The sequence below is a fragment of the Somniosus microcephalus genome, unplaced genomic scaffold (genome assembly GCF_052327205.1).
Source record: "Somniosus microcephalus isolate GS21.2 unplaced genomic scaffold, FLI_Smic_1.0 unresolved_chr7, whole genome shotgun sequence".
NCBI lineage: Eukaryota > Metazoa > Chordata > Chondrichthyes > Squaliformes > Somniosidae > Somniosus > Somniosus microcephalus.
Window position 1 is genome coordinate 4,851,359 of NW_028225185.1, and position 16,567 is coordinate 4,867,925.

General features: G+C 52.6%; 1 protein-coding gene across 1 annotated transcript in view; it reads left to right on the forward strand.

The window, feature by feature from the left end:
* LOC147086416 (uncharacterized) overlaps positions 1–4,945 on the forward strand; it is a 40,858-nt gene extending 35,913 nt beyond the window's left edge. The window contains exon 6 of the mRNA XM_085978517.1: positions 3,152–4,945. Within this exon, the coding sequence (XP_085834643.1) occupies positions 3,152–3,338 (187 nt within the window). The 3' untranslated portion in view covers positions 3,339–4,945. The remainder of the gene's footprint in view (positions 1–3,151) is intronic.
* Positions 4,946–16,567: the final 11,622 nt, after the last annotated feature.

Genomic DNA, 16,567 nt, shown 5'->3' on the forward strand with positions numbered 1-16,567 from the left:
AGGAGAGACATAAGAACATAAGACAGTAGGAGCAGGAGTCGGCCTTTCGGCCCCTCGAGCCTGCTCCGTCATTCAATAAGATCGCGACTGATCATCGACCTCAACTCCACTTCCCCGCCCGCTCCCCATAACCCCCGACTCCCTTATCGTTCAAAAATCTGTCTATCTCCACCTTGAATATAATAATAATTCAACTTTATTGTCATTGTACAATGCACAAGTACATGAACAACGAAATGTGATCTTGCAAGCTCCCATGAGTCCAGTACAAATAACATTAACATTAAACGTAAATAGCACCGTCCTGGGAGAAGCAAAGCCGCTGCGTCTGTGCGCGCCGCCATTCCATTGCCACCATTCCTCCTGTCCGACAATCTTCAGCCCAACGCCCGGGCCTGCTCACCAGCCGCCCCTCCTTCCGTGACTTTCTCACCAACCGCCCCTCCTCCGGGCTCCTTCTGTGATCTTCTGCACCTGGTCTTCCCTCATGGTCACCCCTCCAGGTACTAACCAGGTCTTGTCTCTGCTTAGCTTCCAAGCCTTGCCAGTGACCCTGTCCCTAGTCCCAGGAACAGGAATATATTCAATGACCCAGCCTCCACAGCTCTCTGGGGAAGAGAATTCCACAGATTCACGACCCTCTGAGAGAAGAAATTCCTCCTCATCTCCGATTTAAAACAGTGCCCCCTTATTCTGAAACTATGCCCCCGAGTTCTAGATTCCCCCACGAGGGGAAACATCCTCTCTGCATCTACCCTGTCGAGCCCCCTCAGAATCTTATACGTTTCAATAAGATCCCCTCTCATTCTTCTAAACTCCAATGAGTATAGGCCCAACCTGCTCAACCTTTCTTCATAGGACAACCCCCTCATCTCAGGAATCAACCTCGTGAACCTTCTCTGAACTGCCTCCAATGCAAGTACATCCCTCCTTAAATAAGGAGAGGAAAACTGTACGCAGTACTCCAGGTGTGGTCTCACCAACGCCCTGTACAGTTGTAGCAGGACTTCCCTACTTTTATACTCCATTCCCTTTGCAATAAAGGCCAACACTCCATTTGCCTTCCTAATTACTTGCTGTACCTGCATGCTAACTTTATGTGATTCATGTACAAGGACCCCCAGATCCCTCTGTACCGCAGCATTTTGTAATCTCTCCCCATTTAAATAATAATTTGCTTTTTTATTTTTCCTACCAAAGTGGATAACCTCGCATTTTCCCACATTATACTCCATCTGCCAGATTTTTGCCCACTCACTTAGCCTATCTGTGTCCCTTTGGAGATTCTTTGCATCCTCCGCACAACTTGCTTTCCCACCCATCTTTGTATCTTCAGCAAATGTGGCTACAGTGCACTCGGTCCCTTCACCCAAGTCATTAATACAGAGAGAGAGAGAGTCAGCTGAAGACCAGATCAGAGTAAACTGTGAGGCCCGACCTGCAGACACTCATTGCCTCGGCCATTTGAGTTAAGTACGTGAGAGCAACTGATCCCTGTGGCACCCACACCCGGCAACAGTCAACATCGTGCAGTTGGGCCAAATGGCCTGTATCTTTAAAGAAAAAAAGACTCACATTTCTCCAGCACCTTTCACCACCTCAGGACGTCCCACAGCGCTTCACAGCCAATTAAACACTTTTTGAAGTGTAGTCACTGTTGTAATGTAGAAAACGCGGCTCCCAATTTGCGCACAGCAAGCTCCCACAAACAGCAATGTGATAATGACCAGATAATGTTTTTTTTAAGTGATGTTGGTTGAGGGATAAATATTGGCCCCAGGACACCGGGGAGAACTCCCCCCTGCCCTTCTTCCAATAGTGGCCATGGGATCTTTTACATCCACCTGAGAGGGCAGACGGGGCCTCGGTTTAACGTCTCATCCGAAAGATGGCACCTCCGACAGTGCGGCGCTCCCTCAGTACTGCCCCTCCGACACTGCGGCGCTCCCTCAGTACTGCCCCCTCCGACAGTGCGGCGCTCCCTCAGTACTGCCCTTCCGACAGTGCGGCGCTCCCTCAGTACCGCCCCTCCGCCAGTGCGGCGCTCCCTCAGTACTGCCCCTCCGACAGTGCGGCACTCCCTCAGTACCAGCCCTCCGACAGTGCGGCGCTCCCTCAGTACCGCCCCTCCGACAGTGCGGCGCTCCCTCAGTACTGCCCCTCCGACAGTGCGACGCTCCCTCAGTACCGCCCCTCCGACAGTGTGGCGCTCCCTCAGTACTGCCCCTCCCACAGTGCGGCGCTCCCTCAGTACCGCCCCTCTGACAGTGCGGCGCTCCCTCAGTACTGCCCCTCCGACAGTGCGGCGCTCCCTCAGTACTGCCCCCTCCGACAGTGCGGCGCTCCCTCAGTACTGCCCTGCCGACAGTGCGGCGCTCCCTCAGTACCGCCCTTCCGCCAGTGCGGCGCTCCCTCAGTACTGCCCCTCCGACAGTGCGGCACTCCCTCAGTACCGCCCCTCCGACAGTGCGGCGCTCCCTCAATACTGCCCCGCCGACAGTGCAGCGCTCCCTCAGTACTGCCCCTCCGACAGTGCGGCGCTCCCTCAGTACCGCCCCTCCGACAGTGCGGCGCTCCCTCAGTACCGCCCCTCCGACAGTGCGGCGCTCCCTCAGTACTGCCCCTCTGACAGTGCGGCGCTCCCTCAGTACCGCCCCTCCGACAGTGCGGCGCTCCCTCAGTACCGCCCCTCCGACAGTGCGGCGCTCCCTCAGTACCGCCCCTCCGACAGTGCGGCGCTCCCTCAGTACTGCCCCTCTGACAGTGCGGCGCTCCCTCAGTACCGCCCCTCCGACAGTGCGGCACTCCCTCAGTACTGCCCCTCCGACGGTGCGGCGCTCCCTCAGTACCGCCCCTCCGACAGTGCGGCGCTCCCTCAATACCGCCCCTCCGACAGTGCGGCGCTCCCTCAGTACCGCCCCTCCGACAGTGCGGCACTCCCTCAGTACTGCACTGGGAGTGCCAGCCTGGATTTTTGAGCTCAAGTCTCTGGAGTGGGACTCGAACCCATGACCCAGAGGTGAGAGTGCACTTGTAAATATGATGTAAACTTCAGGATTTGGGAGGAAGGCGGACTGGGGATGGGTAACAAAAGACAAATGGTCTCCTGATGGTACTGACACTCTCTCCTGTTATTGTCCACTCTGTGCAGAACCAGCCAGGGATGTGTCCACATCATTTTGGCCCAGACTAAAGACAATAAATACACGCTGAATCAGAACAGCGCCCTCTTCGACAGTATTCCCGAGGTGGTGCAGTACTATCGCAATGAAAAGCTTCCTTTCAAGGATGCGGAACACATGACTCTCCTTTACCCTGTACAGAACATACAGCAATAGCTTGTACAAACCACCTGAAGAGGGAGCAGGCCGCAAAAGACACCAAACACCAGCCTCCCAAACCAAACTCCGACTGACAGACGAGGAGGAGAGAGCGAGAGAGAGAGTAATCGTAGCCAGAGAACACCCAACACCAGCTTCCCAAGCCCAACTCCGACTGACAGAGAGAGAGAGAGAGAGAGAGAGAAGGGGGCTGCAGCCAGATATTGCACAATGCAGTTGTGACAGGCATGGCAGACCGACTGACAGGTACAACAAGAAACAGCGTAGCCACAACTCGCACCCTATAGCCAGGCATCCAAGTGAACGGCTGGGAGGACACTGACATAATAAAACTCACTACGCACTTGGTTCGAGTATAAAGCAAGGCTTTAATCAACTTGTTTCAAAACATGGAGGTCTAGTTGTACTTCACTAGTTCCTTGTCTTACAAAATGTCCCTGTGCAAGCTGGGGCCACGTCCGAGTATTTATACACCTTTAACGGCGCCACCAGCTGACCGTCCAGCGTTACTTCATGAGTCGTTTCTTCATGATCATGAGATTTATACAAGACACCAACAGGCCCAGTCTCTTCCGACAAGGTGTAGCAGAAGGGAGAAGCAATACAATCACGAAATGGCCTCTGTTCCAGCCCAGGGACGACCAGTGTAGAAAAAAAACCGGGAGAGAGGCGAGTTGGAAATAAGCAAGGAATGAGAGGGACAGCAGGGCGCTGCAAACTCGCCTTTCAAATCCGGCCCAGAATGATGGGGGTGAAAGTCACCGCCGAGTGTCGACCACGTGAACTGAATCTCGCGCAGGCTCAACCCACCTCCTTGATTCGCACTAAATTGGCAATCCCACTCACAGAGGTCACAGGACATCTGAGGTGGGAAATGGGAAATTGGCACACTGATTCAAAAAGGCACCAATATTTCGACAATGGGTTCAGGCACGTTTTTCGAACTGTGTAGCGGGAGCTTTACTCTGTATCTAACCCGTGCTGTACCTGCCCTGGGAGTGTTTGATGGGACAGTGTAGAGAGAGCTTTACTCTGTATTTAACCCGTGCTGTACCTGCCCTGGGAGTGTTTCATGGGACAGTGTAGAGGGAGCTTTACTCTGTATCTAACCCGTGCTGTACCTGCCCTGGGAGTTTTTGATGGGACAGTGTAGAGGGAGCTTTACTCTGTATCTAACCCGTGCTGTACCTGCCCTGGGAGTGTTTGATGGGACAGTGTAGAGGGAGCTTTACTCTGTATCTAACCCGTGCTGTACCTGCCCTGGGAGTGTTTGATGGGATGCTGTAGAGGGAGCTTTACTCTGTATCTAACCCGTGCTGTACCTGCCCTGGGAGTGTTTGATGGGACAGTGTAGAGGGAGCTTTACTCTGTGTGATGAAATATTCCATTCATCACTTATCAGTATTTCTCTGCCTGTGACTGTGGTTGGTTTCAGTTTCATTTCCATTGTATTGTACTGTGTGTAGGGCTCCGCCCATACCTGGCTCCGCTGTAAGCTGGCCCAGCCTGCAGCACATCCAGTACGGCAGACCTCTGGATGGAAGATACATTCTCCTCTGTGTGTTACCTTCTAAGTCAATAAAAGCCTTGTTTTGTTTCGCTAACATCGAGTCTCGGATTTATTGAGGCACATCACTCTGTATCTAACCCGTGCTGTACCTGCCCTGGGAGTGTTTGATGGGACAGTGTAGAAGGAGCTTTACTCTGTATCTAACCCGTGCTGTACCTGCCCTGGGAGTATTTGATGGGACAGTGTAGAGGGAGCTTTACTCTGTATCTAACACATGCTGTACCTGCCCTGGGAGTGTTTGATGGGACGGTGCAGAGGGAGCTTTACTCTGTATCTAACCCGTGCTGTACCTGCCCTGGGAGTGTTTGATGGAACAGTGTAGAGGAAGCTTTACTCTTTATCTAACCCGTGCTGAACCTGCCCTGGGAGTGTTTGATGGGGACAGTGTAGAGGGAGCTTTACTCTGCATCTAACACATGCTGTACCTGCCCTGGGAGTGTTTGATGGGACAGTGTAGAGGGAGGTTCACTCTATATCTAACCCGTGCTGTACCTGCCCTGGGATTGTTTGATGGGACAGTGTAGAGGGAGCTTTACTCTGTATCTAACCTGTGCTCTATCTGCCCGGGGAGTGTTTGATGGGACAGTGTAGAGGGAGCTTTACTCTGTATCTAACCCGTGCTGTACCTGCCCTGGGAGTGTTTGATGGGACAGTGTAGGGGGAGGCTTACTCTGTACCTAACCCATGCTGTACTTGCCCTGGGAGTGTTTGATGGGGCTGTGTAGAGGGTGCTTTACTCTGCATTTATCCCATGCTGTACCTGCCCTGGGAGTGTTTGATGGGACAGTGTAGAGGGAGCTTTACTCTGTATCTAACCTGTGCTGTACCTGCCCTGGGAGTGTTTGATGGGACAGTGTAGTGGCAGCTTTACTCTGTATCTAACCAGTGCTGTACCTGCCCTGGGAGTGTTTGATGGGACAGTGCAGAGGGAGCTTTACTCTGTATCTAACCCCGTGCTGTACCTGCCCTGGGAGTATTTGATGGGACAGTGTAGAGGGAGCTTTACTCTGTATCTAACCCGTGCTGTACATGCAAGAGGCGTGTATGATGGGACAGTGTAGAGGGAGCTGTACTCTGTATCTAACCCCGTGCTGTACCTGCCCTGGGAGTATTTGATGGGACAGTGTAGAGGGAGCTTTACTCTGTATCTAACCCGTGCTGTACATGCAAGAGGCGTGTATGATGGGACAGTGCAGAGGGAGCTGTACTCTGTATCTAACCTGTGCTGTACCTGCCCTGGGAGTATTTGATGGGATAGTGCAGAGGGAGCTTTACTCTGTATCTAACCCGTGCTGTACATGCAAGAGGCGTGTTTGATGGGACAGTACAGAGGGAGCTTTACTCTGTATCTAACCTGGGCTGTACCCGCCCTGGGAATGTGTGATGGGACAGTGTAGAGCGAGCTTCACTCTTTCTCTAACCCGTGCCGTACCTGCCATGTTATTGTTTGATGGGACAGTGTAGAGGGAGCTTTACTCTGTATCTAACCGTGCTGTATCTGCCCTGAGAGTGTTTGATGGGACAGTGTAGAGGGAGCTTTACTCTGTATCTAACACGTACTGTACCTGCCCTGGGAGTGTTTGATGGGACAGTGCAGGGGGAGGTTTACTCTGTACCTAACCCGTGCTGTACTAGCCCTGGGAGTGTTTGATGGGACAGTGTAGAGGGAGCTTTACTCTGTATCTAACCCGTGCTGTACCTGCCCTGGGAGTGTTTGATGGGATAGTGTTGAAGGAGCTTTACTCTGTATATAACCCGTGCTGTACCTGCCCTCGGAGTGTTTCATGGGGACAGTGTAGAGGGAGCTTTACTCTGTATCTAACCCGCGCTGTACCTGCCCTGGGAGTGTTTGATGGGACAGTGTAGAGGGAGCTTTACCCTGTATCTAACCCGTGCTGTTCCTGCGCTGGGAGTGTTTGATGGGACAGTGTAGAGGGAGCTTTAGCCTGTATCTAACCCGTGCTGTACCTGCCCTGGGAGTGTTTGATGGGACAGTGTGGAGGGAGCTTTAGTCTGTATCTAACCCGTGCTGTACCTGCCCTGGGAGTGTTTGATGGGACAGTGTAGAGGGAGCTTTACCCTGTATCTAACCCACGCTGTTCCTGCCCGGGGAGTGTTTGATGGGACAGTGTAGAGGGAGCTTTACCCTGTATCTAACACGTGCTGTTCCTGCCCTGTGCGTGTTGGATGGGACAGTGTAGAGGGAGCTTTAATCTGTATCTAACCCGTGATGTACCTGCCCTGGGAGTGTTTGATGGGACAGTGTAGAAGGAGCTTTACTCTGTATCTAACCCGTGCTGTACCTGCCCTGGGAGTGTTTGATGGGACTGTGTAGAGGGAGCTTTACCCTGTATCTAACCCGTGCTGTACTTGCCCTGGGAGTGTTTGATGGGACAGTGTAGAGGGAGCTTTACTCTGTATCTAACCCGTGCTGTACCTGTCCTGGGAGTTTTTGATGGGACAGTGTAGAGGGAGCTTTACTCTGTATCTAACCCATGCTGTACCTGCCCTGGGAGTGTTTGATGGGACAGTGTAGAGGGAGCTTTACTCTGTATCTAACCCGCGCTGTACCTGCCCTGGGAGTGTTTGATGGGACAGTGTAGACGGAGCTTTACTCTGTATCTTACCCGGGCTGTACCTGCCCTGGGAGTGTTTGATGGGAGTGTGTAGTGGAAGCTTTACTCTGTATCTAACCAGTGCTGTACCTGCCCTGGGAGTGTTTGATGGGACAGTGTCGAGGGAGCTTTACTCTGTATCTGACCCGTGCTGTACCTGCCCTGAGCGTATTTGATGGGACAATGTACAGGGACCTTTACTCTAAATCTAACATGTGCTGTACCTGCCCTGGGAGTGTTTGATGGGACAGTGTTGAGGGAGCTTTACTCTGTATCTAACCTGTGCTGTACCTGCCCTACGAGTGTTTGATGTGATAGTGTAGAGGGAGCTTTACTCTGTATGTAACCCGTGCTGTACCTGCCCTGGGAGTGTTTGATGGGACAGTGTAGAGGGAGCTTTACTCTGTATCTAACCTGTGCTGTACCTGCCCTGGGAATATTTGATGGGACAGTGCAGAGGGAGCTTTACTCTGTATCTAACCCGTGCTGTACCTGCCCTGGGAGTGTTTGATGGGACAGTGTAGAGGGAGCTTTACTCTGTATCTACCCCGTGCTGTACCTGCCCTGGGAGTGTTTGATGGGGCAGTGTAGAGGGAGCTTTACTCTGTATCTAACCCATGCTGTACCTGCCCTGGGAGTGCTGATGGGACAGTGTAGAGGGAGCTTTACTCTGTATCTAACCCGTGCTGTACCTGCCCTGGGAGTTTTTGATGGGACAGTGTAGAGGGAGCTTTACTCTGTATCTAACCCATGCTGTACCTGCCCTGGGAGTGTTTGATGGGACAGTGTAGAGGGAGCTTTACTCTGTATCTAACCCGCGCTGTACCTGCCCTGGGAGTGTTTGATGGGACAGTGTAGAAGGAGCTTTACTTTGTATCTAACCCGTGCTGTACCTGCCCTGGGAGTGTTTGATGGGACTGTGTAGAGGGAGCTTTACCCTGTATCTAACCCGTGCTGTACTTGCACTGGGAGTGTTTGATGGGACAGTGTAGAGGGAGCTTTACTCTGTATCTAACCCGTGCTGTACCTGCCCTGGGAGTGTATGATGGGACAGTGTAGAGGGAGCTTTACTCTGTATCTAACCCGTGCTGCACCTGCCCTGGGAGTGTTTGATGGGACAGTGTAGAGGGAGCTTTACTCTGGATCTAACCTGTGCTGTACCTGCCCTGGGAGTGTTTGATGGGACAATGTAGAGGGAGCTTTACTCTGTATCTAACCCGGGCTGTACCTGCCCTGGGAGTGTTTGATGGGACAATGTAGAGGAAGCTTTGCTCTGTATCTAACCCGGGCTGTCCCTGCCCTGGGAGTGTTTGATGGGAATGTGTAGTGGAAGCTTTACTCTGTATCTAACCAGTGCTGTACCTGCCCTGGGAGTGTTTGATGGGACAATGTAGAGGGAGCTTTACTCTAAATCTAACATGTGCTGTACCTGCCCTGGGAGTGTTTGATGGGACAGTGTTGAGGGAGCTTTACTCTGTATCTAACCCGTGCTGTACCTGCCCTGGGAGTGTTTGATGGGACAGTGTAGAGGGAGCTTTACTCTGTATCTAACCCGTGCTGTACCTGCCCTGGGTGTGTTTGATGGGACAGTGTAGAGGGAGCTTTACTCTGTATCTAACCCGTGCTGTACCTCCCCTACGAGTGTTTGATGGGATAGTTTAGAGGGAGCTTTACTCTGTATGTAACCCGTGCTGTACCTGCCCTGGGAGTGTTTGACGGGACAGTGTAGAGGGAGCTTTACTCTGTATCTAACCTTTGCTCTACCTGCCCTGGGAGTATTTGATGGGACACTGCAGAGGGAGATTTACTCTGTATCTAACCCGTGCTGTACCTCCCCTGGGAGTGTTTGATGGGACAGTGTAGAGGGAGCTTTACTCTGTATCTACCCCGTGCTGTACCTGCCCTGGGAGTGTTTGATGGGGCAGTGTAGAGGGAGCTTTACTCTGTATCTAACCCCGTGCTGTACCTGCCCTGGGAGTGTTTGATGGGACTGTGTAGAGGGAGCTTTACTCTGTATCTAACCCGTGCTGCACCTGCCCTGGGAGTGTTTGATGGGGCAGTGTAGAGGGAGCTTTACTCTATCTAGGGCGTGCTGTACCTGCCCTGGGAGTGTTTGATGGGACAGTGTAGAGGGAGCTTTACTCTGTATCTAACCCGTGCTGTACCTGCCCTGGGAGTGTTTGATGGGACAGTGTAGAGGGAACTTTACTCTGTATCAAACCCGTGCTGTATTTGCCCTGGGAGTGTTTGATGGGACAGTGTAGAGGGAGCTTTACTGTGTATCTAACCCGTGCTGTACCTGCCCTGGGAGTGTTTGATGGGACAGTGTAGAGGGAGCTTTACTCTGTATCTAACCCCGTGCTGTACCTGCCCTGGGAGTGGTTGATGGGACAGTGTAGAGGGAGCTTTACTCTGTATCTAACCCCGTGCTGTACCTGCCCTGGGAGTGTTTGATGGGGACAGTGTAGAGGGAGCTTTACCCTGTATCTAACCCGTGCTGCATCTGCCCTGGGAGTGTTTGATGGGACAGTGTAGAGGGAGCTTTACTCTGTATCTAACCCGTGCTGTACCTGCCCTGGGAGTGGTTGATGGGACAGTGTAGAGGGAGCTTTACTCTGTATCTAACCCCGTGCTGTACCTGCCCTGGGAGTGTTTGATGGGGACAGTGTAGAGGGAGCTTTACCCTGTATCTAACCCGTGCTGTACCTGCCCTGGGAGTGTTTGATGGGACAGTGCAGAGGGAGCTTTACTCTGTATCTAACCCGTGCTATACCTGCCCTGGGAGTGTTTGATGGGACAGTGTAGAGGGAGCTTTACTCTGTATCTAACCCGTGCTGGCAGTGCTTGATGCTTTTGCTGGGGAAAAAGTCTCATTTCGCAGCAGCAACGAACTTCACCTTAATGAGCAAAAAAAAGATGATAAATTACCAAGCAGCTTGCCACTCCTCAATAGTTGCTGCATTGCACTGTGCGAAATGTTTTCAGGCATTTAGCATGATCAGGGGCTAATTGAATGCAAGTGTTATCATGTTCCTGACGTGTGTCACTCTCTTGGAAAGCACTCTAAAGTGTGTTATTCTTGATAATAAATACAAACTTCTGGTCTTCTGACTGTCTGCCTCTTTTTGCTGGTGGGATATTGTGGTGACAGATGTCTTCATTGAATTGTGTTGTGGGCCAAGCAGTGATCCTGGGATGTCTTGCACTGGCTGAGGTGAGGTTGGTAGCTTGATCAGAATAATGATAATAATAATAATCAACTTTATTGTCATTGTTAGTGCACAAGTGCAGTACAGGTAGACTATCCTTTATCCGAAAACCTCGGGACCGGCCGTGTTTCGGTTTTCGGAAAATTTCGGATTTCGGAAGGTGGGTCGGCGGGGGTCCGCGGGGGGGTCGGCGGGGGTCCGCGGGGGGGCCGGCGTCGGCGGGGGTCCGCAGTCGTGGCTTGTCCGTCGCTGCTAGCCTGGAATGCAATGAAGTTCTGCATTTCCACCAACAGGTCGTCGTGCTCGGTCGGAACAGGGGCCGGCACCGCCGCGGGCTCAGAGCTCTCGTTGCTTTCGAGCCTTTGGAAGAGAGTCAGGTGGTTCCGCGGTGGGGGTCGGCGGGGGGTCGTGCACACGACTTACGCTGACCCTCTGCTCAGCGTAAGTCGGCGGGGGTCGGGGTCGGCGGGGGTCCGCGGGGGGGTCGGCGGGGGTCCGCGGTGGGGTCGGCGGGGGGGTCGGCGGGGGTCGGGGTCGGCGGGGGTCCGCGGGGGGGTCCGCGGGGGGGTCGGCGGGGGTCGGGGTCGGCGGGGGGGTCCGCGGGGGTTCGTGCGCCACTCTGGTCATGTCGTGCGCACGACTTACGCTGACCGAAAAAACCTTCAGTTTTTAGAGGGTTTCGGTTTTCGGAAGTTCAGATAAAGGGTAGTCTACCTGTACAACAAAATGTAGGCTTGCAGCTCCCGAGAGTGTACATTTAGATTGAGACATTTAAACATTCAACATTCATTTGGCTTGTAATACATTCACATAAACATAACCATAATAAAGTGCATTGGCAGATGTGCAGGTTTTAGAGTTTATTTGTGGAGTTCAGTAGGATGACAGCCCTGGGAAAGAAGCTGTTCCTAAATCTGGTCGTTCGGGTGTGAATGCATCTGTAGCGTCTCCCAGATGGCAGGAGGGCGAACAGACTGTGGCTGGGGTGGGTAGGGTCTTTGATGATGGTCCGTGACCTCCGTAAACAGTGTTTACGGTGCCATGTAATATTCCTTCAATTAAAACACTTAACAAAATGGAGAGAGCTTTATTTTTTTCCACTCACAAGCGGTCATGCCTCCCGAAAGAAACGTGGAATAACTTATTCAGTGTCAGCCCATTCATTTTCCCACCTCCTTCTTCAAGGCTGAGGCCAATTCTGGCACTTGCATGTCCCCCAGTCTGAAATTCGAGACCAATAATTGAACCTGGGATCTGGAATTAATTTGTTTTATTCGTTCCTGGGATGATGGGTGCAGCTGGCGTGAGAACGTGGTGGTGAGCCGCCTTCTTGAACCGTTGCAGTCCGTGTGGTGAAACATGGGGAAAAAAATAGGAGCAGGAGTCGGCCATTCGGCCCCTTGAGCCTGCTCCTCCATTCAATATGATCATGGCTGATCCTCTATCTCAATACCATATTCCCGCTCTCTCCCCATCCCCCTTGATGTCTTTTGTGTCTAGAAATCTATCGATCTCCTTCTGTGGTAGAGAATTCCACAGGTTCACCAGCCTCTGAGTGAAGAAATTCCTCCTCATCTCAGTCCTAAATGTCCTACCCCGTACCCTGAGACTGTGACCCCTCGTTCTAGACCCCCCCCCCCCAGCCAGGGGAAACATCCTCCCTGCATCCAGTCTGTCTAGCCCTGTCAGAATTTTATACGTTTCAATGAGATCCCCCTCTCATTCTTCTAAACTCTAGTGAATACAGGCCTAGTCGACCCAATCTCTCCTCATACGACAGCCCTGCCATCCCAGGAATCAGTCTGGTGAACCTTCGCTGCACTCCCTCTATGGCAAGTATATCCTTTCTTAGGGAAGGAGACCAAAACTGCACACAGTACTCCAGGTGTGGTCTCACCAAGGCCCTGTACAACTGTAGTAAGACATCCTTGCTCCTGTACTCAAATCCTCTTGCAATGAAGGCCAACAGACCATTTGCCTTCCTAACTGCTTGCTGCACCTGCATGTTTGCTTTCAGTGACTGGTGTACAAGGACACCCAGGTCCCTTTGTACATCAACATTTCCCAATCTATCACCATTTAAATAATACTCTGCCTTTCTGTTTTTCCTACCGAAGTGGATAACTTCACATTTATCCACGTTATACTGTATCTGCCATGTATTTGCCCACTCACTCAACTTGCCTAAATCACCTTGAAGCCTCTTTGCATCCTCCTCACAACTCACAATCCCACCTAGTTTCGTGTCGTCAGCAAACTTGGAAATGTTGGATGGTGCTCCCACAGTGCTGTTAGGGAGGGAGTTCCAGGATTTTGACCCAGCGACGATGAAGGAACGGCCGATATATTTCCAAGTCAGGATGGTGTGTGTGACTGGGAGGGGAACTTGGAGGTGGTGGTGTTCCCATGCGCCTGCTGCCCTTGTCCTTCTAGGTGTAAGAGGTGGCGGATTTGGGAGGTGCTGCCGAAGAAGCCTTGGCGAGTTGCTGCAGTGCATCTTGTAGATGGTCCACACTGCAGCTACGGTGCGCCGGTGGTGGAGGGAGTGAATGTTTAAGGTGGTGGATGGGGTGCCGATCAAGCGGGCTGCTTTGTAATGCATATCAGCTGTAGCTGTTGTGACAGTATGTGGAAGATTACAGTCTCCCCTCAGTGGACTGTGGGGGTATGTAGGTGTTACTGACTCAAGGATTAATAGATCGGAAAGGCTATTGCAGATTGTCCAACATAAAGCTGGACACAAAAAGAAAATACTACAGATGCTGGAAATCTGAAATAAAAACAGAAAATGCTGGAGATACTCAGCAGGTCAGGCAACATCTGTGAAGGGAGAAACAGAGTTAATGGGGGGTGATTTTCATTCAGAAGTCGGGAAGGAGGCGGGACTGCAACTTTCGGGGTTGTAGCCCCGCCTCCATTGAGATGCGACCAATCCACATGATTTTCACTTGATTGACCTTGTTGAGCCCACCCAGCGGGCTCAGCAGGCCAATTAAGGGCCACCCGGCAACAGGTGACGTCACAGACTGAAATTTCATCTGTCAAGAGGTTTTGACAGATGAAATATCAGTGTTTCACAACTCTTTGAAGCTGTCAAACGCTGACAGTCTTACTTCTGACCTGAGTCCTTCTACACAGACTCAGTTAGAAATCTCACCGGCACAGAAAGCTGAAGGCTGTCACTTTTGACAGATCGCAGCCGTTCTGCTTTCTGTGCCGGTTAGATGATGGACTCCCGACGCCTAGAGGAAGAAAGGCTGTTAAGGTCAGTACAGGTAATTTAAACTTCTTTACACACTTTAGACACACCAAACACACTTACCTTTGCACTCATGCACCCATCACTCACCTGAACACCGACATCTCGACCCCTCCAAGTCCTTCAACCCGACGGCCCGACTCCTCTAACTTGGCGTGGTTTGGAGCCGTCGGGAATCCCACACTTCACCAATAAAAATAGGGACTAGGCTAAAAACTGCCTGTTAACTACCTGTTAACAGGCAGTTAGTTGTCACTAATATCTTCCCGCCTCGGGGAGGCGGGTCCCAGTGCGGGGCGGGTACCCGCCTCCTGGGAAACTGGCATGGAGGCGGGTTGGGGGCGGGATGGTGTCGGGACCCCCGAATTCGGGACTTTAACCCCCTCCGCACGCCTCCAATCCCGACTCCACGGATCAGTGAAAATCGAGCCCAGTGTTTCAGGTCGATGACCTTTTGTCAGAACTGGAAAAAAAGCAGGCAATGGAACAGATTTTTAAGCAAGTGTAGGGGCTGGGAAAAGGGGGAGGGGATGAAAGAACAAAAGGTAAAGTCTGTGATAGGATAGAAGGCTGGAGAGGTTAAGAGACACTAAGAGATATTCAAGGCAAAAGGAGATGGTAATAGGGCAGGTTAAGAAACAGAGGATGGTTCTCCTGCCTTCTATCCTATCACAGACCTTCCCTTTTACTCTTTCATTCGCAAACCCCCCTTTCCCAGCCCTGACCCTTGCTTAAAAATCTGTCCCATTTCCTGCTTTTTTTCCAGTTCTGACGAAAGGTCATCGACCTGAAACGTTAACTCTGTTTCTCTCTCTCCACGGATGCTGCCTGACCTGCTGAGTATATAAAGCTGGACAGTTAGCCGAGTGTTGGACCTGTGCACTTGGATCAAAATGGATGGGGATTCAGGGGCAGTTTTAGATCCGCAGACAAACTTTTAATTTAGTCTATCTGATACAGACAGACCCGCGTTTCTCCAGCGCCTCTCACCACCTCAGGACGTCCCAAAGCGCTTTACAGCCAATGAAGTACTTTGTGAAGTGTCGTCACTGATGTAATGTAGGAAACGCGGCAGCTAATTTGTATTTATACCGCGCCTTTAACATAGTAAAACGTCCCAAGGTGCGTCACAGGAGCGTAAATCAGACAAAAATTGACGCCGAGCCACACAAGGAGATATTAGGACAGGTGACTTGGTCAAAGAGGTCGGTTTTAAGGAGAGTCTTAAAGGAGGAGGGAGAGGCGGAGAGGTTTAGGGAGGGAATTCCAGAGTTTAGGGCCCCAGGCGGCTGAAGACACGGCTGCCAATGGTGGGAGCGATGGAAATCGGGGGGGGATGCTCAAGAGGCCGAAATTGGAGGAGTGCAGAGATCTCGGAGGGGTGTAGGGCTGGAGGAGGTTACAGAGATTGGGAGGGGGGCGAGGAGGCCATGGAGGGGATTTGAATAGGAGGATGAAAATTTTAAAATCGAGGCGTTGCCGGACTGGGAGCCAATGTAGGTCAGCGAGCAACAGGGGGTGATGGGTGAACGGGACTCGGTGTGAGTTAGGACACGGGGGCACCAGAGGACAGGGGGTGATGGGTGAATGGGACTGGGTGTGAGTTAGGACACGGGGGCAGTGAGCACAGGGGGTGATGGGTGAACGGGACTCGGTGCAAGTTAGGACACGGGGCAGTGAGCGCAGGGGGTGATGGGTCAACGGGACTGAGTGTGAGTTAGGACACGGGGCAGTGAGCACGGGGTGATGGGTGAACGGGACTGGGTGTGAGTTAGGACACGGGGCAGTGAGCACAGGGGGTGATGGGTCAACGGGACTGGGTGTGAGTTAGGACACGGGGCAGTGAGCACAGGGGGTGATGGGTGAACGGGACTCGGTGCGAGTTAGGACACGGGGCAGTGAGCACGGGGTGATGGGTGAACGGGACTGGGTGTGAGTTAGGACACGGGGCAGTGAGCACAGGGGGTGATGGGTGAACGGGACTGGGTGTGAGTTAGGACACGGGGGCAGTGAGCACAGGGGCGATGGGTGAACGGGACTGGGTGCGAGTTAGGACACGGGGTAGTGAGCACAGGGGGTGATGGGTGAATGGGACTGGGTGCGAGTTAGGACACGGGGCAGTGAGCACAGAGGGTGGTGGGTGAATGGGACTCGGTGCGAGTTAGGACACGGGGGCAGTGAGCACAGGGGTGATGGGTGAATGGGACTGGGTGTGAGTTAGGACACGGGGCAGTGAGCACAGGGGGTGATGGGTGAATGGGACTCGGTGCGAATTAGGACACGGGGCAGTGAGCACAGGGGGTGATGGGTGAACGGGACTGGGTGTGAGTTAGGACACGGGGCAGTGAGCACAGGGGGTGATGGGTGAACGGGACTGGGTGTGAGTTAGGACACGGGGCAGTGAGCACAGGGGGTGATGGATGAACGGGACTGGGTGTGAGTTAGGACACGGGGCAGTGAGCACAGTGGGTGATGGGTGAACGGGACTGGGTGTGAGTTAGGACACGGGGCAGTGAGCACAGGGGGTGATGGGTGAACGGGACTGGGTGCGAGTTAGGACACGGGGCAGTGAG